The 21,837-nt window shown below is 36.3% G+C and overlaps 1 protein-coding gene across 8 annotated transcripts in view; it reads left to right on the top strand.

Moving 5' to 3' along the window:
• LOC106884166 (protocadherin Fat 4) overlaps positions 1–21,837 on the top strand; it is a 693,587-nt gene that overhangs the window by 656,135 nt on the left and 15,615 nt on the right. For all 8 annotated transcript variants that reach the window (XM_052973410.1, XM_052973407.1, XM_052973404.1 and 5 more), the window contains 11 exons: positions 1,259–1,385; positions 3,664–3,824; positions 5,399–5,550; positions 7,762–7,954; positions 8,989–9,209; positions 10,879–11,103; positions 12,727–12,853; positions 14,055–14,191; positions 15,786–15,916; positions 16,025–16,095; positions 17,563–17,677. In XM_052973410.1, the coding sequence (XP_052829370.1) occupies positions 1,259–1,385; positions 3,664–3,824; positions 5,399–5,550; positions 7,762–7,954; positions 8,989–9,209; positions 10,879–11,103; positions 12,727–12,853; positions 14,055–14,191; positions 15,786–15,916; positions 16,025–16,095; positions 17,563–17,677 (1,660 nt within the window). The remainder of the gene's footprint in view (positions 1–1,258; positions 1,386–3,663; positions 3,825–5,398; positions 5,551–7,761; positions 7,955–8,988; positions 9,210–10,878; positions 11,104–12,726; positions 12,854–14,054; positions 14,192–15,785; positions 15,917–16,024; positions 16,096–17,562; positions 17,678–21,837) is intronic.

Raw genomic sequence — 21,837 nt, forward strand, 5'->3', positions numbered from 1 at the left:
TATATATATATATATGTATATGAATATGTAAACTTTGTTGCAAAGAGCAGCAAAAGAATTTTGACGAACAAATGACTGACTGATTATTTAACCAGTACAATAAACAAAGGATCAATTAGTTAGCTGGTTAAATATTTAACTAATTGACTGACAATAAAGAAGTGATATTGAATCAGTGTGTGTGTTATTATTGGTATTATGACCCTCCCAAGACACAAGTTGTGTGTGTATTTATACATACATACATACATAGGTGCTACTTTGGCATGCGATCTATAAGGTTACTTTTTAGTTTACTTTTCAATTTCTAAAAACCTGTAAGATGTTGGCTAAAGATTTTTACAATGTGATCAGTGACGAGACGAAGGCAATTGCATTTTTACAAGAAACCGATACTAAATTCACGTCATTTCTTAAGAAAAAGAAAGGTACCACTTTGGCATGTGATCTACAAGTTCAAAAGAGATTACTTTTTAGTTTATATTGTGTTAGTGCTACTTTCCGTGAGAGCTACGTGAGCAAATTTACTTTGGTGGGTGATCTACATGCTTATTTTAATTATTATATGGTTTCCTTATTATTGAAATAGCAAGAATTTTGAAAAAAATACATTTACAATGCTAAGTACGTACAAAGTGATTTAAAAACGAATCTAAAGTAATCTCCCTTGGAGATCACATGCCAAAGTAGCACCCATACATACATACATACATACATACATACATACATACATACATACATACATACATACATACATACATATGCAGCTGACTTCTCACAGTTACCTTCTCTCAGTCCCCTCACGAGGTTCTGGTCACCCTGAAGTTACAGTAGAAGGTGCTTGTCCAAAGTGCCACACTGAATCAAATACAATCTGAATCCAAATCAATGTGGTTAAAAAGCAAACCCCTTAACCCCAGAGCCACATCTGTGCCTCTATATTTGAATGTCTGCATAACAAAAAAGAAGTGTTCAGACTTCAAAAAAAAAAAAAGATTGAAACAGCAATCCCTTATATTCAACTTATTAAGAGGTTCAATGGTTGTTGAATAAGAGAATGGAATAGAGAATAGAGAATAAGAGAATGGAATACAAAATACAAAATGGCTGATAGTTAGCAAGGCGGGACACACATAAGAAAGAAGAAAACAAAAGACCACTGATGAGGTCACAGAAGAATGGAATAGGTTTTTATAGTTTGTTAAGATCAATCCATTTAACAAACAGTTACATCTCGTGTTCTTTTTAATACTTCCAGCTGAAACTGGTGTTCTTGAAACAATAGTCCGTCTTGATCATGAAACACATCCTGGCAGTTACCAACTATATGCCGAATGTACAGACGGTGGGGATTTCCCCCGCTATTCCTCTCCTGTTATTTTGAAGTAAGTCGATTTTAATATTCTTACTGTTACATCTAGCATTTATTCGTGTACGACTGAGCTGCTGAAATAGAGAAATATAAATTAGAAATATAATTTATGTAATTACTTTACTGGTAATTGTCATCAACCCTAATTAGGGAATACTGTTAATGATGGATACATTTCTGTTTCAGTCATTGGACTGTGGTCTTTTAAGGTCAGTTGAACAAATTGACCCATGTCCATATTTTAAATCTGGCACTTATTCTTTTGGTTTCTTTTGCTGATCCTCTAAGTTATGGGGGATGTAAACAAACCCATGCTGGTTGTCAAATGGTTGGAGAAGAACTACAAAGACACATATAAATACACTCATATCATGTGTGTGAGTATGTATATATTTGTTTGGGTGTATGTATATATTTTTAAATGTGTGTGTATGTGTGTCACAGTTTCCATCTATGAAATTCACTCAGAAGGCATTGGCCACCCCTGGGCTATAATAGAAGAGTCCCACTGCTTAAAGTACTGTGCAGTGGGACTGAACTCAAAACTATGTTTGTGAAGCAAATTTCTTCAACTAGAGCCATGCCTGCACCATTATTATGTTGTTGTCGTTTTGCGGGGGGGGGGGCTGTTCCTACCTACATAATGTATATGTGAAGGACATATGAGTTGAAGGATTTGTTAAAATCATTCGCATTAATATTTCTTAAATTGTTCATAGTCTGCAATTGAAAAATCATACTTGAAACGGTTGTCAATAAGTCTGGGAAAATAACTTACATTCTCAACAACACAGTATATGCTGAAGAGCCAAGGAAAACTGGATAAATCACAGCATTAGGTTTGTTTCAGAAAATTATATTGTAATAGTTACATAATAATACGCCAGCCTTGGACAAGCAAATTTATGATCAAGAATTTTCCAAGCAGCAATCATCACGTTTATTATCATCAACATCATCTTCATCATTATCAAATGCTATATTTTTCCATAAGATTGTCATTTGAATACAGATTGACCTCTATTTCTAGCGGCCACGTAGAGGTTCTCACGACAAACGCCTTCGATATATTTTTATCTTTATTTTCTCACATATAACTATTACTACTACTACTCTTCCATTACCAGCCGGTGTTCACCAAGGTAAATAACTCTGCATTTGTATATAATTTTTGCCCTTTAGTAGAAGTTTCTGTGGAAAGGTCTCCTTTAGATATTTAAATTAATTTTGCTGCAAGGATTGTTAATTAACACCATGCTTTAGAACAATATTTTCTTGTGAACAGCCTAATTAGTCCTAGGTTAACGACATTTTATAATTTTTAGTTATTTTCAATAAATTTTGAACTTCTGTGTAGCAACACTCAGAAAAGGATAAAAGAGGGGACAATGAGAAGGCATATGAGTCAAGTAAAGAAAGAAGCAGTGAAAGCTGGGAATACATGCACAGTACACAGAATAAAACACAAGATAAAAATGAACATTAAAAGATTCTAAAAGAGAAAAGATAGCATAGACATATCAGGAATAGTGTTGGCATATTTCAGGAAGTATGGAATTTTTGAAGAATGCAGTCTTCTGACATTAACAACTTGATAGGACAGTTTATTCGATGCTAAAATGTTATATCAAATGTGGTAGTTTCTGCACTGTTTCTTTTTATTTTGTAAACACATCCGTGAGTGGTAGAGATATTGAATTCAAAAAGGTGGACAAAGTTGTTGTTGGAAAGATGGCGGATAATCTTATGGACTTCTACTGCATCAATGCTTTAGTGTGACAATGCCCAGAGAGGCAATATGTTCAGGATATAGTAAGTAAATGATATGGGGAGTTCATCTGGTTGCATGTTATTGGACAGTTTCCAGTAGATTGATATTCTGGACAAGATTGGTGAATAAAGGTACCATACTGCATATGCAAAGAGTAAGCATGGCTACACCATATCTTTAGATATCATTTGTCAGTTAATGAGAAGCTGACAGTAGTTTAAGTGATGCCTTAGGTCTCATTGATGATTTTAGAAATCTGGTTTATCCAGAAAACTTCTTAAGGATCATGTAGGGAGTCTGTGAATTCCTAGATTTTTCCTCACAAGATGTGTAGCAGTACACTTGTCTATAACCAGCCTGAGTTGTCTTTCAGTAATCCATTTCTGCATTTTGTCCAGATCAGATTAGTATTTAGGATTCTTTTTTTTTTTTATCTCAAGGTGCAGCTTGTTCTAAATCATGAAAATTAAATTACTAGGTCAATGGTAATTTTTCTAATTTTTTGTCTGTTTTACTCTAGTGTTACAGTAGAAGACATGAACGATAACCGGCCAACATTTATCAATGAAACTTACCACGCCCAGTTATATACCAATGCTACGATTGGAAGACACATTGCTTCGCTATCAGCAACTGACAAAGATAAAGGACAAAATGGAGAAATATCTTATTATATAATAGGTAATTAAAATATTTCACTTTCCATGGAGAAATTTGGAAATCCTCTTTGATATTTGTTTTGAAAGTGAATCACTTGTTCTCATTGTTATTGTTTAGCACCAGGTCAACCCAGATCAAGTAGACTTATGATCAGAGACATTCCAGTCATGACTATCCCATATTATATTCAAACTTAGTGTGTTTGAAACCACATTATCCAATGTATACTTTAATTTCATTTTTCTTCAAACTGGCTGGACGTGATATGAGGGAAATTTGGCTTTTATTTCTAGCAGACTGACTGAACCAATAGAGAAAGTATCATATGTTCACTGTTCATGGCATTGTGATCAAACATAGACACCCTAACCCTAACCCATCCTCTCGTCCTTCACCCAGCAAAACATCCAAGATGGATGGAAAGAGGCTAGCACCAGTATACAGCTGGTACTTATTTGCTTTCTTGCCTTGTTTGTTTGTTCCATCCTCATTGTTGAGGGTTGAGTACCACAAGCACATTCAGCCTAGCTTCAATTCCTGCATCTGGCCATGGTCGTGCATTCAGCCAGAGGTTTTCCAGTCCATTCTTTGATGTTATCCAATCAACATCTTTTTTGGTCTCTCCCTTCCTTGTTTCCCATTGATACTTCCCTCTACAACAATGGTTCTCAACCATTTTCACCTATGAACTCCTTAGATTCCTATTTTGCTCAGGTGGATGCCCATAGCCATTTGATGCTTTAAAAATATCCTTTTATATTTTTATAATTAAATATGATTGGGAACTGTTTAGCAAAATTGTTAAAATATTTTGTATATTGTAAAAGTATAACCAATTTATTGATCATAAGCCCTAACAACAAAATCTTATATTCCTCCTCACCCTGCCCCCGGATGATATGGACCCCAGTTGAGAACAACTACTCTAGGATGTAGGTGCTGAGGTTCAACGTTGTAGTACTCAGTTATGGCCCTTTGCATCCTGACCCAAACTCCACAAACTTAATCTATGCTTGCATCCTTCCATTGTCAGTAAAATAAAGTGAAGTTGCAGTGAAATATTGGAATTGATTTCATTGATAATACCACTCTCCTTCCTAAAACATATGGGTTTTTATCAACATTAGGAAAATACAGGGTGGCCTAAAAGTAAGTTTACAGTTATTCAACTATCTCTTTCACATTCAAATATTAACAGCTTAGATCTTAATTATATAAAAAAAAAAATTAAACCATTATTCTATACTAATTTAGTTAATCTTGTCAAGCTCCCTTTTCAGTTTGTAAGATAGAAATTTAAATGTAATGAAATGTTTTAAAAGAAATTTAAAGTGCCTACGTGATAACTGTAAACCTGCTTTTGGGCCGCCCTGTATTTTTGTATCAGATTTATTTTCCGCAAAACGTCTTATTCTGCTGTCGCTACTCAAGGAGAGTAAATTTTGTTTTACATTTATTTTTCCAAAGTAATGTATGTGTGTGTGCGCGCACGCATGCATGTGTGTGTGTGCGCACGCATGCATGTGTGTGTGTGTAAAAACATTTCTTTATTCATGAAAATTCACAAAGAGAATATATTACTGATTTCTTTGAAGGTGGTGACCCATTTGAAGAATTTGAATTGAATCCTAAATCCGGACTGTTAACAACAAAAGTATCATTCCAAGACCGTCTGTCTGGTTCTCGTATGTTGTTTGTGGAAGCCAAAGATGGCGGTTATCCCGATGCTTTAAGTGATGTTGCCAAAGTAAATTTCAGTTTCTTTTACTTTTAAATATATACAAAAATTCTTCTATAACCATCAATTTTTACCATTTTTATGTATTTTATGCTAAAACCTACAAAGTCTACATACTAACCCCCCACCCTTTCTGCTACTCTATCTTATTTTCTTTCTTATATTCTCTTTATACTTTGAGGGTCGTTCCTCACCATCTCTTTCTCTCGTTTTCCAGCTGAGGTAACCATGTACCTTCTCTTCAGTAAGACACCTGTCCCTGACCTTCTATCATACTTTAACTTCTCATCACCAGGCACAAAGCCATCTCCCTCAACACTACACTCCCACTCGATTGAGGAAACTGAAAGAAGCCTATCATGTGTGTGTGTGTCTGTGTTTGTCCCCCTACCATAGCTTCACAACTAATGTTAGTGTGGTTATGTCCCTGTAACTTAGCGGTTCAGCAAAGAAGACTGATAGAATAAGTACGACACTTACAAAGAATAAATCCTGGGGGTGAATTTGTTTGACTAAAGGCGGTGCTCCAGCATGGCAGCAGTCAAATGACTGAAACAAGTAAAAAAAGAGTAAAAGAGTAAGGTCAATCAAGCCTTTCATCCATTTTGGGATCAATAAAATGAATACCAGTTTAGCATCTAATCGATTTATTCCCTCCCTTAAAATTGCTGGCCTTGTGCCAAAAATTGACAAGAATTATCTAAAGTTTGTAGACACATCAAAGATAAGTTTAGATTTCGAAATATTTCAATGTCTGTTTATATTAAGCCTTGTAGATATCTGCATAACATTCTAGATGCTGTCTGAAAAGAAATCCACCAATATATTTTAAAATATGCAACAGTATATCAGATTAATGGTAGAGTTAATGATTAATTAAATATTGAAACATTATTAAATTACCTCATTCCTTTCTTGTGAAGGAGGCAATGTCATTACTATGATTACATTAGAATTTATCAGACTCACTATATAACATTAACCCTTTAGCATTCAAATTACTTTGTTTATTGGTTTTGGTTTTGGTGTTGGTGCTGGTTCCACATAAAAAGCACTGGTGGTGGTACCATGGGAAAAGCACCCAGTACACTTTGTAAAGTGTTTGGCGTTAGGAAGGGCATCCAGCTGTAGAAACGAAGCCAAAACAAACTATGACTCTTGATGTGGCCCCTGGCCTTACCAGTTCTTGTCAAGCCATCCAAATGGACATTAAATGATGATGATGATGAATTGTAATGCTCATTTATTCACATTAGTCATGCATTATCTCATCAGTATTTTGATGATGTGATTGTTTATTTTTAGAATGACTAGGATAGGTGTAAGAGGCCAGATCTGTCTGCTCTGAATATAAAACAGAATTTTTGGACTGAATATAGCCAGTTTAAATGCTAAAGGGTTAAATAAAATCAAAGGAAAGGAACAATAATTTTTGTTACTTACTCATGGTCCCCAACTTGACTATTATGTTTTGATATGAATGCATTCCTGGGTAATTTCTGCCATCATTATGGTAATGCTTGACACACCTGCATGTTACTGAAGAGGCTGAATAAGACAGTTACAAATACATCCAGAGTTGTTGCCCTTATGCTACAGTAGCCTCAAGCTTTATTTGGGACAAAATTATGTTTATAAAAATCCAGATCAGAGTCTCCTCTGCAGTTTATTTTTAGATCATTTCAATTCCAAGAGTTGTCTCCCCTACCTTTATGGACCAGAATTGATTAGGTAATTTTTGTCTTTTATTGGTTTCATTCATTGGACTGTGGTCATTCTGGGGCACTGCCTTGAAGAGCTTAGTTGAACAAATTGATCTCAACACTTATTTTTTGTATGCCTGGTACTAACACAGACACACACATACATACATGTGTGTGTGTGTGTGTGTGTGTGTGTGTGTGTGTGTGTGTGTGTGTGTGTGTGTGTGTGTGTGTAAATGATGAGCTTCCACACAGTGAGACTGAACCCAAAATGACATGGTAGCCATACACCCATGCCTCTGAATTTGTCTTTTTATTATTATGGATGTAATTTTAAATAATTAAATAATTAAAATTTCTTGGCTTACTACATCAAATGAGCTAGTGCACACTTTACTGTCTATTTTCTATGTAGCAGGTGTCCCTCAGTATTTTAAGCTCACATAAGAACTGTGTTACCATTCATGAAAACTCCTCCTTTTAATAATCCCCCCACCCATTTTTCTTTCTATTTCAGGTACATATTGAAGTTATTCAGCTCAACCAGCATGCACCCAAGTTTACCTTGTCTGTATTTCGGGCTAATGTTACTGAGGAAAAGGTTATACGTAAGTTCCTGCAACTTAGAGCAAGTGATGAAGACCCAGACGATAAAATAGCGTATCATCTTCTCAGCTCCTCAAATGCAGAAAGTACAGTGAATTGGACAGGTAAGCTAGTTTTAAAAGCTTAACCCTTTAGTTTTTAAACTGGCCATATCCAGCCTAAATATTCTACTTGATTTATGTCCAAACTGACCAGATCCAGCCCTCACACCTACTCTGCAATGTCATACTAAAAGTATACAACCCCATCATCAAAATCTCAAAGTTATAAGATAATACATGATTAATTCAAAACATGAATAAACTTTATATTTGACAAACTAATCTGAATGCTAAAGGATTAAAGACTTATCTGTATATTTCTTACTTTTTAAGTCATTTTTCTTATTTTCTGAAAATATTGTTGTTCAATTTTTTTTTTTTTTTTTGCCTTTGTGCCATAGTTCATCATCTTTGTAATATTTCAGTATAGATATATGACTATTTGGAGGCGCAATGGCCCAGTGGTTAGGGCAGCAGACTCACGGTCAGAGGATCGCGGTTTCGATTCCCAGACCGGGCGTTGTGTGTGTTTATTGAGCGAAAACACCTAAAAGCTCCACGAGGCTCCGGCAGGGGGGGGGGGCGACTCCTGTTGTACTCTATCACCCCAATCTTCTCTCACTCTTTCTTCTTGTTCTTGAGTAAAGCTGCGATGGACTAGCGTCCCGTCCAGCTGGTGGGGAACACATACACCATAGAAACCGGGAAAAGCCATGAGAGTCCCTGCCTGCTACTGCATCAGGGCATTTATTATTATTGTTAAGGTTATTATTGTTATTATTATTATTATTATTATTATTATTATTATTATTGTTAAGGTTGTGAGCTGGCAGAATCATTAGCAAATCAGGCAAAATGCTTAATAGCATTTTGTCTGTCTTTATGTTCTGAGTTCAAATACAGCTACGGTCAACTTTCGCTTTCATCCTTTCTGGATCAGTAAAATAAGTACCAGTGGAACACTGAGGATGATGATGTCGACTTACCTCTTCCTCTAAAATTGGTGGCCTTGTGCCAAAATTTGAAACCATTATTATGTAATATTATGTAATATTATTGGCTATTAGCTGTCAGCAATATATTTTTTGTTATTTCAGATTATTTCAGCATTTCATCTTCTGGTTGGATCAGTGTGAAGAATAAAATAGACAGAGACACTTTGAATATTTCTCAAGCATCGCTGAATGTTTATGCTGTGGATAACGGACTTCCACCCAAAACCGGCTCTACACTGCTTCTTGTAAATATTAGTGATATTAATGACAATATTCCAGATTTTGTAGGATATAACATGACATACGTCATTGAAATACCTCAAGTAAGTTTGAGTTTTTCTGTCAATAACTCTTTATTGTGCAAACATCAGACTACAAAATATTTACTGCTTCTAGTAGAGATGAGGATAGATTCTTTTAGTGGCGTTGGAGTGGAGAAGTTGATTATATCAACTTTAATACTTTATTGGTGGGTTAAATTCCTGCACAGGGCCACACATTCTGCCCTTGAGTAATGTACTTCATTTCACAATCCTCCACTCTACACAGCTAAAAATGAGCACAAGTCAACTGCTGAGTCAAACCCCCCTCTCTCTCTCTCTCACACACACACACACACACACACACACACATCCTGGATATTCTGTTGGGTCAAAGGGTAGAAGGGGCAAGAAGGTGTCTGTATCTGCTTCTGACTAATTAGGCATCTAAAACAGTTAATGAAAGGTTAGTGCATGCTGCCTTAGTGAAGTTGCAAGTGGCAGCTATGGACAACTTTTTTTTCTTTTTTTTTTTACTTTGTTGATGCATTATTTTTATTGACTTCCAGAAGAAAAAAGAACAAACTTGGCTACAACAGGATTTGAACTCAGAACTTAAAGAGCCAGGACAAATACACATACACCAAAAGCATTTTCTTGGCCATTCCAACAATTCTGCCATATTTTCCTTTATCCCATTCTTTAATGGAAACTAGTTAACTCTAATGAAAATCACTTCCTTTTTTCATTATTAATTTGGCATTTGTTTCAGGGCAGCAAGCTGGCTGAAACGTTAGCACACCAGGCAAAATGCTTAGCAGTATTTCGTCTGCCATTCCATTCTGAGTTCAAATTCCACTGAGGTCGACTTTGCCTTTCATTCTTTCGGGGTCGATTAAATAAGTACCAGTTACACACTGGGGTAAATGTAATCAACTTAATCCTTTTGTCTGTCCTTCTTTGTTTAGCTCCCTGTAGGCATTAAAGAAATCGATATGGCATTTGTTTCTGTTGTTTTTTTATAATATAACAAAATAGGAGTTTTTTTGCATAAAATTATAAAGGACAGTTTTAACTCAACCCTTTAGCATTTAAACCAGCCATATCAGGGCCAAATATTCTGTGTCTTATGTTCAAACTGGACAGATCCAGCCTCTCACACCTACCTTACAATGTGTTTCTACAAATAAACCATTACATCAAAACTACGAGATAATGCATGATTAATTCAAAACAATAAGCCATATATTTAAAAGAGTAATTTGAATGCTTAAAGGGTTAAATATAAATATTTAAAACTGTTTTGTATGAAAGAACCAGAAGCAGTCTGGGGTAAGATGGTACCAAAACAGGTTTGCTCTTAATATGAAAATACTCAAATACAGCCAGCTGGCAAAATTATTAACACACCGGGTGAAATGCTTGGCAGCATTTCATTCATCGTTACGTTCTGGGTTCAAATTCTGCTGAGGTCAGCTTTGTCTTTCATCCTTACTGGGTCAATAAAATAAGGCCCGGTTGAACAGTGGGATCAATGCAATCGACTTACTCCTCCCCTGAAATTGCTGACCTTGTGCCAAAATTTGAAACCAATATGAAAATACTCTGGAACCTACAATACGTGTTCAGCTACTATTTTAAACATTGTCTTACCATATTTTTATTTTGCTTTACTTTTGAAACAATATCGATGATTTTAGAAAACCTTGATTGTACATTCTATATTTTACAGAATACACAAGGAAACAAAAAATGGTGGCTTCCAGAAGCCTTAGATCCTGATGAAGGTCAGAATGCTAAGGTGAAATACAGTGTACAGTTTGTACCCAACGAAGATCCAGAAATGACAGCATTGTTTGATGAAGTATTCTCTGTCAGCAAAGACTTACGCAAACTTATCATCAAAAAACCTTTACCGACAAGCAGTTGGAGACCAGAAAATTTCAGTGTTGCACTTGTAAGTTCTTATAAACCTAACCCTAACCATGTCTGCATGTCTTGATTTATTTCAAGGAAAACAAGATTCCACTTTCCTAGTTATTTTATTCAAATTAAGAATCTTAAAAGAAAAACTAGCTCAGGCTAATGTAAGTTCTAAAATATCTTAATGATAGCCTCCACTTCAGTAAAGCAATTTCTGGTTTTCATTGAGGAAACATGAGTAAAGTATATACAAATCAAAATCCGAAAATAGCAACTAAATCGCTCTTAGATCATGCTCTACTGTCTGAAAATAATTTAGTATATACATTGGACTATGTAGTGCTTGACCGTGATAATCTGCCTGAGACTAAATAACAGTAGGTACAGGCATAGTTGTGTGGTAAGAATCTTACTTCCCAACCACATGGTTCCAGGTTCAGTCTCACAGTGTGGCACCTTGGAAAAGTGTCTTCTACTGTAGCCCTGAGCTAACCAAAACCTTCTGACTGGATTTGGTAGACAGAATCTGAAAGAACCCTGTCATGTGTGTGTGCATGTGTTTGCCCCCCCCCCCCCGCCACCACTTGACAACCAGTGTTGGTTTGTTTACGCCCCCATAACTTGACAGTTCAGCAAAAAGAAACTGACAGAAGAAGTACCAAGCTTTAATAAAAAATAAGTACTATGGAGTGGTGGTTAGCGATTTGGTTGGCTAAAAGTTCTTCAAGGTGGTGCCCCAGCATGGCCGCAGTCTAATGACTGAAAAATGTAAAAGAGAGAGAATATCAATAGCTGAAGATAATGTTTACGTATTGTGTTGAAAATAATTCTGAAACTTAAATAAATAAATGAAAACATTTTTAAAGTAAAATAAGACTGTTTCAAATTAAAATGGTCAGCTAAGGACAGTTTCTACCTTTCATCTCTCGGGGGGAGGGGGGGGGGTCAATGTAATTGACTAACCCCACCCCTCAAAATTGCTGACCTTGTATCTGAATCAGAAGACATTTAAAGGCAGTAAACTTCATTAGCATGGAAGCACATGACCTAGTGGTTAGAGCAGTAGACTCGCGGTTGAGGGAACGCAGGTTCGAATCTCAGACCGGGCGATGTGTGTGTTTGTAAGCGAAACATCTAAGCTCCATGTGGCTCCGGCAGAAGACAATGGTGAACTTCTGCTGACTTTTTTGCCACAACTTTCTCTCACTCTTTCCTCCTGCATCTAGCAGCTCACCTGCAGCGTCCTGTCCAGGTGGGGAACCTATATGCCAATGAAACTGGGAAACCGGCCCTTATGAGCCAGGCATGGCTCAAGAAGGAACAAACAACAACAAACTTCATTAGCACATCAAACAAAATACTCAGTAGCATTTCTTCTGGCTTTTTTTTATGTTCTAAGTTCAAGTCCCACCAAGGTCAACACAGCCTTTCATCTTTTTGGGGTCAATAAAAAAAGTATCACTTGGGCACTGGGATCAATGTTATCAACTAACACCCTTACCCTTAAATAGCTGACCATGGGCCAAAATTTGAAATAGTCATTATTGCTGTTGTTGCTATTATTATTATTATTATTATTATCATTATTATTATTATTATTATTATTATTATTATTATTATTATTAGAATTATTATTATTATTATTGTCTTTGTTCAGCTTTCCTACAGAGCTCGAAATGTTGCTCCCCTTGAGAAAGCAACAAAACAGTCAGGAAGAGATGAAATTTATATACGTGTAAAAATGATCTCCAATAATACCAATTTCTACCAACCACACTTCATCGGTAAGTTTTCAAACTTGTTATCAAGAGTTCCATTTGATATTGACCAAACTGCTGTCAATGAAAGTTTTTTTTTCATTACTAGAAGAAGAAGAAATATTAGTATTAATAGAAATATCAATATTAATATTATAGGTGCAGGAGTGGCTGTGTGGTAAGTAGCTTGCTTACCAATCACATGGTCCCGGGTTCAGTCCTACTGCGTGGCACCTTGGGCAAGTGTCATCTACTATAGCCTCGGGTTGACCAAAGCCTTGCGAGTGTATTTGGTAGACGGAAACTTGAAGAAGTCCATCATATATATATGTATGTGTGTATATATGTTTGTGTGTCTGTCCCCCCAGCATCGCTTGACAACCAATACTGGTGTGTTAACGTCCCCGTAACTTAGAGATTCAGCAAAAGAGGCCGATAGAATAAGTACTAGGCTTACAAAGAATAAGCTCTGGGGTCGATTTGCTTGACTATAAAGGCAGTGCTCCAGCATGGCCGCAGTCAAATGACTGAAACGAGTAAAAGAGTAAAAGAGTATTACATATTGACATAAGGTGGCGAGCTGGCAGAATGCAGAATCTATCTTTCCAGTTTCGCCCCCAGTTATTCCCACTCCCTCTTCAACAATACGAATAGCCATGTAGCTCCTTTACTATGAGAAATCTGTTCTCTTCTACCCTTTCTTTCATACTTTAAGCTCTCATCTCCTAGAACGGAGCTACCTCCCTCTCTACTGTAGCGCCACACTGTTGAAGGGGAGCATAATTTTGTGAGTGACATGGTGACTTCACTGATGCTGGTGCCACAAGGAAGCACTCCGTACATTTTGTAAAGTGTTTAGCATTAGGAAGGATGTCTATCCATAAAAACCATTCCAAAGCTGACATAGGGACACAGTGTTGTCATCAGATCCATTAGAGTTTGTTAAACCAACCAAATTCACACCAACATGGAAGAGGGCCATTAAAGAAGGAGGAGGAGGACTAGGTGTTAAATCATTGGTAATACTCATTGTTCACAAGTCACTTTTGTTTCTGTGTTGGTTGTGATATAGAACTCAACTTAATGTGTGTTTTGTGTGTCTCTGTGTATGTATGTGTGTGTGCATCTGTGTGTTTGTGTGCATGCCTCTGTGTGTCTGTGTGTGGGGGGGGGGAGAGAAAGAGAGTGTCTCGTTGCCACAGAGTCTAACTATTCTTTATTTTTCCAGGTGTTACTGATCCCTTGATCCTGTCAATATCAGAAAACACTTCAATTGGAGCAAACCTGTTCCAGTTTACTGCAATAGATGGAGATAAAGGTTCAAGTGAAAACATTACCTATTCCATGCAAACAAACAGTGCGAAGGTGAGTAGAGTTTAATGTTTAATCAGCCAGCCCTGGCATTCAATGCAATCTTATTCCATCGTTATTCTAATGGTTTTGGTCAGATCAATAAAACTAAGCACAGATTTCTAATCCAGTAACAACAATACAAAGTATGTAGCCCTTAAAACGGTTTTTGTATATTTATTGAGAATACCGAACTGTCTTATAAAGGATCTTGTTTTTAGAAATTCCCAGTAAGTTATGAATACCCAAATTGTGAAGTTAGTTATGTAATAACATGAAATTCATTACCCTATAGTAAGAATTCAAATAAAGTAGCCCCGAAAAGGGCTTTAATATGTTCCCAGAGTATATAGAACATTGGAGGAAATACTAATAAGGTATGTATACTAAAATCGTGATACATGTTATGTAATAACAGGCTAATCAGATATGAGATAATAACAATTCAAAGTAATTAACTGTGAAAAAAGCATTTGTGCACTCCCAGAGAATATTCCCCTCAGCAGCGCTTCTGTTGGTATATTCGTGAATAAGTCACTAACCGAAATAAGTTGATCTATTGTTGTTAACTTGTTTAAGGCTTGTACTGGATAAATTGAGAAAATAACTAAAATAGTTCAAATACTAAGAAATAAGTATATTCAATTTCATTTTTACCAAATAATTTACGAAGGAGGGAATGGGTTATTTCCCTTAGAAGCTTAAAAACCCTAATTTACGAAGGAAGGAAGGAATGGGTTATTTCCCTTGGAAGCTTAAAATAATTACGCCCACCGTTCAACCGCGGCCAAATGTTATTCCTCCCACCGTTTACCTGAACATTTTTTCGAAATCAATTTATACTTAGAACCTCCCCAGACACATAAGCAATGTGCCTGGGAAGTTTAAGAAAAATCGGTAGAGCCGTTTTGGCGCAAAATGAGGACATACTGATACACACTCACAGACATTTTCAGTTTTAATAAGTAAGATATATATATATCATCATCATCGTTTAATGTCCGCTTTCCATGCTAGCATGGGTTGGACGATTTGACTGAGGACTGACGAACCAGATGGCTACACCAGGCTCCAATCTGATCTGGCAGAGTTTCTACAGCTGGATGCCCTTCCTAACACCAACCACTCCAAGAGTGTAGTGGGTGCTTTTACGTGCCACAGGCACGAAGGCCAGTCATGTGGTACTGGCAACGGCCACGCTCGAAATGGTGTATTTTACGTACCACCTGCACAGGAGCCAGTCCAGGAGCACTGGCAACGACCTCGCAAGTGTTACTAATAATCAGTTGTTAGATCTCAATATACTTATGTTTTAGGATAAAACTTTCAGTAAGTACAAAGCGTAATATCAACCAGTGAATGAGAAAAGAACAGGAGTTACTTAATCACCTTCATTAGTTGTAAGAAATGGCTCCAAGGAAGCTATGTACTGTTGCACAAACACTCAGCTCTGAGTGCAATGCTTCTTAGTGCTGAAACAGCTGTAAGCTAATGAAGGTGATTATATAGCTCATTTACTTTTATCATTCATGAATTTACACACACACAAACACACACTATAGATGTTTGTCTGTATGTATGCTATAATAGTGATGACTTTTGATTTCAGACTAAATGGTTATTTGAACTCAATAAGCAAACAGGATCTCTTCAACTTCAAAATGCAATCCAAGAGAATGATATTGGAAACTACACCCTATGGGTCATTGCCAGCGACAATGATGTTATTCCAAAAACAAAGTCAGTATGGCGCTTTGACGTTCTGTTTGTCTTTTGTTCATTTCTTCATCATTTATCACTGAGACTTTTCTCTAATATCAATGCTTTTTCATTCATTTTGGTCAACAGATCACTATTTGTATGGATAGAAATTATAGAACTGAGAGAAGTGACTGTGACATTAGCTCCACCAACACTTGGTAAGTATTTCTTGGAGAATTGATGATGTGGTGTTAACTTATATGTATTTTCTTTATAATAAGTGTGTGTGTGTGTGTGTGTGTGTGTGTGTGTGTGTGTGTGTGTGTGTGTGTGTGTGTGTGTGTGTGTGTAAGAAGTTTCAGATATAGAAGCAAGATCTAGAATCGAAGGGCCTTAGAGTTAACCTAGCCAAAACCAAAGTCTTAGTAAGTAGGAAGGCAGACAAATCACAAATCCCCTCAGGTAGATGGCCCTGCTCGATCTATAAACATGGTAGAAATGCCATAAGATGTACCTGGTATAAGCTATGGTTACATAAGAGGTGCAGCAATATCAGAGAAGGATTAACAGGGAAACTATCTTTCGTATGTGGAAGATGCACAGGTACAATAAACACTGAAAATGTGCAGAAAATAGACTCCAACAACTGCCAGTGGGGTAAGCTGGGGTTAGTAGATAGCTTCTGTTATCTAGGTGACCAAGTTAGTGGATGTGGATGCTCTGAGAGTGTAGCTGTGAGAATAAGATTAGGCTGAGCAAAGTTCAGAGAGCTCCTACCTCTGCTAGCAACAAAAGGCCCTTTCCCTCAGAGGAAACAGCTATGCTACACAGCAGTGAAAAATTGGGCTGTGACAGCCGAGGACATACATAGGCTTGAAAGAAATGAAGCCAGTATGCTTCGCTGGATGTGCAATGTCAGTACGCATGTTCAACAGAGTGTAAGCATCTTGAGAGAAAAGTTGGGTATAAGAGGCATCAGATGTGATGTGCAGAGAGATGGCTGAGCTGGTATGGTCATATGATGCATATGGACAAGGACAAAACGTTGTGTTAACAACAAACAAGATGAGGACAAATATCCGTCAAATGTAAATAATGTACATAATTCCTCATCTCTTAAATATAGAACTGTATTATGATAAATATACTCTATTCATGAAGAAGAGAACAGATAATATGCTAAAAATTACAGCATTGCTTCTGTCCAGGAAGGCACTGTCTCAGCTGTACCATTACAACTGGCTACTGAAACAACAGCTCAATCAGTTTTGGCATAGTTTTTACAGATGGATGCCCTTCCAACACCAATCACTTTACAGGGGGTCCTGAGTGCTTTTTTTTATATACTAACTGTGCTGGTGCCATGTATAAAACACCTGTGCTGGTGCCCCATAAAAAGCACCCAGTACACTCTGTAAAGTGGTTGATGTTAGGAAGGGCATCCAGCCATAGAAACCATACCAGAACAGACAAGTGGAGCCTGGTGCAGCTCTTTGTCTTGCCAGCTCCTGTCAATCCGTCCAACCCATGCAAGCATGGGAAATAGACAATAAATGACTGTGATGATGAACCATGTTGACCTGGAGTTAAACAACAAGAATAACAATGATAAATCATCCTAAAATGTTTGACCAAGTAAAGATAAATATTGACTTCATTGTGCCATCTTATTTTATCTATTGCAGATAGTTATGGTTGGTCATCAATTACCATACCATTTCCCATTCTTACTGGTGCTGCTGCTGGAGTTCTGCTCGTTGTCTTTTCATTGCTGGGACTTCTTATATGTCAGTGTAAAAGGTAATCAACAAATTCTTCCCTGTCTTTGATATGTCTGTTGGCTACTGGAGATAACCAACCTATTATCTCCACTTTCATCTCCAGAAATTCTTCTTACCATTCCCTCATGATATTCCATCTGCTTTTTACATGCTTTTTTTTTTGCTATGTTGATGCTGTTGTGGCTTTAAGAGCTTCCTTTCTTGAATTGTCAGAATGTAACAATCATTTCTTTTCCTGCTGAGCTTGCTTTCATAGTTGATGCTCTCTCAAACTTGCTTTCATCACTTTTTGCCATCAATTTCTGCATCATTTTTCTTCCATAGTTCCACAGCCCAGCTGACCTTCATCTGCTTCATTCTTAAATACCTCAGATCTACATCGGATCTATGCATTTACATATCAACTATGTATGTGTGAAGCACATCACACACACACACACACACACACACATATACATGCACCTCCATTTTAATTTTAATAAACCCATCTGATTTTCTAATAAGGTTTTTACATATCTGTATTAAAATGTATAAAATTCATCCAAAATATATATATTTTAAAAAATACATCAATACTTTATTTGAAGAGTTGGTGTGATTATTAAAAGATAGAATATAGCATTGGCCGATAACAAAATTTTAGATTCAGCCTTAGATGATAAGTAAATTTTATTTACCTGCATATCATTAAGCTAAAACTAATCTCAAAAATATTCTGTTGAGTCAGTAAGATTAGGATCATAACCCAATTTTAGCTTCTTCCAATGTTATTATGAAATCATAATAATATTGCAGAGATATTTAGGTAAATTCTTGATTTGTTTATATATGGTTTCTAGTTTAAAACTTCTATTTGTGATGTTTTTGCTCCTTTTTTTTACCATAAATATATTGTCATATTATAATGGTTTCAAATTTTGACACAAGGCCAGCAATTTCGAGGAAGGAGGCAAGTCGATTACATCAACCCCAGCGCTCAACTGGTAATTATTTTATCAACCCCGAAAGGATGAAATGCAAACCCAACTTTGGTGGAATTTGAACTCAGAATGTAATGACAGACAAAATGTCATTAAGCGTTTTGCCCAGCACAGTAACGATTCTGCTAGCTCACCACCTTATATTGTCATATTATAATGATTGCATTAATTACTATTTATCAATTAACTATTTAAAGATATCTTGTTACACAGTTGTTTTACACTAATACATTACATACTCACACACACACACACAATAATATATGCACATGAACACACAGATAGATCTATTCAGTATGTATATTATTATTGTTGTTGTTATTATTATTATTATTTAGGTGGTGAGCTGGCAGAATTGTCAGCACGCTGGACGAAATGCTTAGTGGTATTTCACCTGTCACTATCTTCTGAGTTCAAATCCCACCAGGGTCAACTTTCTCTTTCTTCCTTTCAAGCTTGATAACTTAAGTACCAGTGAAATACTGGGGTCGATGTAATCGACTGGTCCCCTACCCCGAAATTTCAGGCCTTGTACCTATAGTAGAAAGTATTATTATTATTATTATCATCATCATCATCATCATCATCATCATCATCATCGTCGTCGTCGTCGTCATCATCATCATCATGGCTGTGAGATGGCAGAGTCATTGGAATGTCAGTCACAATGTCTGGCAGTATTTTTTTCAAATCACTATGTTCTGAGTTCAAATTCCACAAGGGTAAAATTTGCCTTTCATCCCCTCTGGTTTCAATAAAAGTAGCAGTTAAATGTTGGTGTTGTTGTCATTGACTTTTCCCCTCCTCCTCAAAACTACTCACCTTGTGCCAAAATCAGAAAGATTATTAGTTATTTTTTGAATTCTTCTTATAAAGAAAATGCTGGATTCTAACAATGAAACAAAGCTCCATCAAAGGAATTTAGCCAAAAGTAACCATGAAGCATTACATGTGAAACTTTAACAAAATCTTCCATATTTTTACTGTTCCACTTATTGTTTCTTTGACAGTTTTTTGAGTTCACTACTTAGACATTTACTAACAGAACCAGGCTAGCTGCTGAACCTTTTGGCACAGACAGCATGGAGCATGGAATCATTAATGTAGAGGCACAACTAGTTTTACAGACATTGGGCAGGTTTATTGATGAAGGCAGAGGACAGAAGTGGTCTTGTAAGACTGGTGCCATAATAAGTGATAGATCAATGTTGACCTGAAAGGGTCAAACCATTTATCTATCAAAAGCTCTTTTGATGCCCAAGGTTATGATGCACACTTAGGTGACATCAAGATTAGTCCTCAATGTTTATAAAAATAGAAAATAATTAGATCTGCTGTTTTGGTCAGAAGCAGGATTGCCTTCCAGAAATTTTTCTTTCAACCCTTTTGTTATCAACCTGCCTGAGTCTGCCTTAGATCCTATGATACAAACTATATATTTTAAAGTAATTTAAATTTAAAATCTTCCATCAAAACTCATGCTAATTTATGTTCCAAACACCAGCTTAAGGAAAAGATTATTTTATTAAATTCTTCATTATTCTCAAAATTAATTGAAATGTGGTACCAAAAGAGTTAAGCAAATAGATTTACAGTTGTTTATGGATTACTGTTCCATTACTTTGAAGAAGATGAAGATGCTCCGAAATGAAATAGTTTGATATTTTGACAGATCACTGACCTAGGCTTCACATCTTATAAGAATCACAGAAACAATCTTCCACTAGTTTGAAAATACCACACATGACACAAAGATAAAATAGGTAATGTAGAAGAGGGAAGACTGGTAGTTCCATGTAACATTTCTTCTGGACTCTGGCTAGAATTAGCTCAGAGTCAGTGTCTTTATCAAGTTTGACTCCTCATAACTTTATGAAAATAATTCCATTCTAATGCACTTTAATATCAGAAGGTTGCTTCATCGGCGAATGGTTGGTTCTTACATTTTTAATATACAACACTTTTCAGCTTACCCTCATTCCCCAGCAAGCATGGCTGTGTGGTTAAGAAGTTTACTTCCCAACTATGTGGTTTGGGGTTCAGTTCCATTGTGCAGTGGCCCCAAGCCAAGCAAAACATTGTGAGTGTATTTGGTAGACAGAAACTGAAAGAAACCCATCATATATATACATATATGCATGTATGTGTGTGTAATTTTGTCTTGGCATCACATGGAGGTTGTAGAACAGGCATTACCATCATGCAAGTGATGTTATTCATTTCCATTCTTCCATGACAAACACATCTGACAATATGACATTGCTTAATGACAGGTGAAGGTTGGAGACAGGATGGGTATCTAGATATAGAAATATGCTTAAACAAATTTCATCTGACCCATGCAAGCATGAAAAAGTGAAAGTTAAAATGATGATGATGATGATGTGCAGCAACATCATGTTCAATCATTTCATCAGATTTTTTAGATTTCTTTTATTTCCCCATAATTAATCTATGCCTTGGTGTTTCACAGTTTCATTTTGTTGTACTTGTTACACATTTAAGGGGCTTAAGAAGAATGTTCTCTTAAGCCTGCTAAACGTGTTCCTCTTCACATCTTTCAGTGAGAACCGTAATATCAGCCTCCCACACAAATTAAATTACATTTTGGGTTCAGTGTTGATATTTGAGTTAATTTAACGAAACCTTCCACAAAGATATTGGCAAATAGAATTATTATACATACATGTTATTGTGTGCGTGTTTGTATATATGTACATGTGTGTGTGTGTGTGTGTGTGTGTGTGTGTGTGTGTGTGTACATGTGTGTGTACATGTGTGCATATATATGTGTGTGTGTGTGTGTGGTGTATTCACATGTCTTGAAGCACATAGATATAGACCTGACATTTGGTGATAAAGGAAAAGAATAGAGAGTAACTCATTGAAAATGTTTCAGTTTTATCCAACCGTTAGCAAAAATTAGGTTAACAACCTCAGAAAATGTTTCCCATTAGCAAAATTTTTTTTTTAATGGTTATGTTTAAATGGCAGTTTGCAGAAAAGAAATCTAGTTGAGAAAATGTCAAATACTAAAACTAACAGTAGCATTAAATTAATGAAGGGTCTTCTGTGTGGTTACTCAGCCAGCAATAAATAGCAGCTAAATGTCCCACAAATCATATCTTACAGTCTAGAAGAAAATAGACACATGTATGATAATGTAGTTTTAGTTATATTCTGTGAAAGTATAGTCTTC

Source organism: Octopus bimaculoides, chromosome 1 (assembly GCF_001194135.2).
Source record: "Octopus bimaculoides isolate UCB-OBI-ISO-001 chromosome 1, ASM119413v2, whole genome shotgun sequence".
Lineage (NCBI taxonomy): Eukaryota > Metazoa > Mollusca > Cephalopoda > Octopoda > Octopodidae > Octopus > Octopus bimaculoides.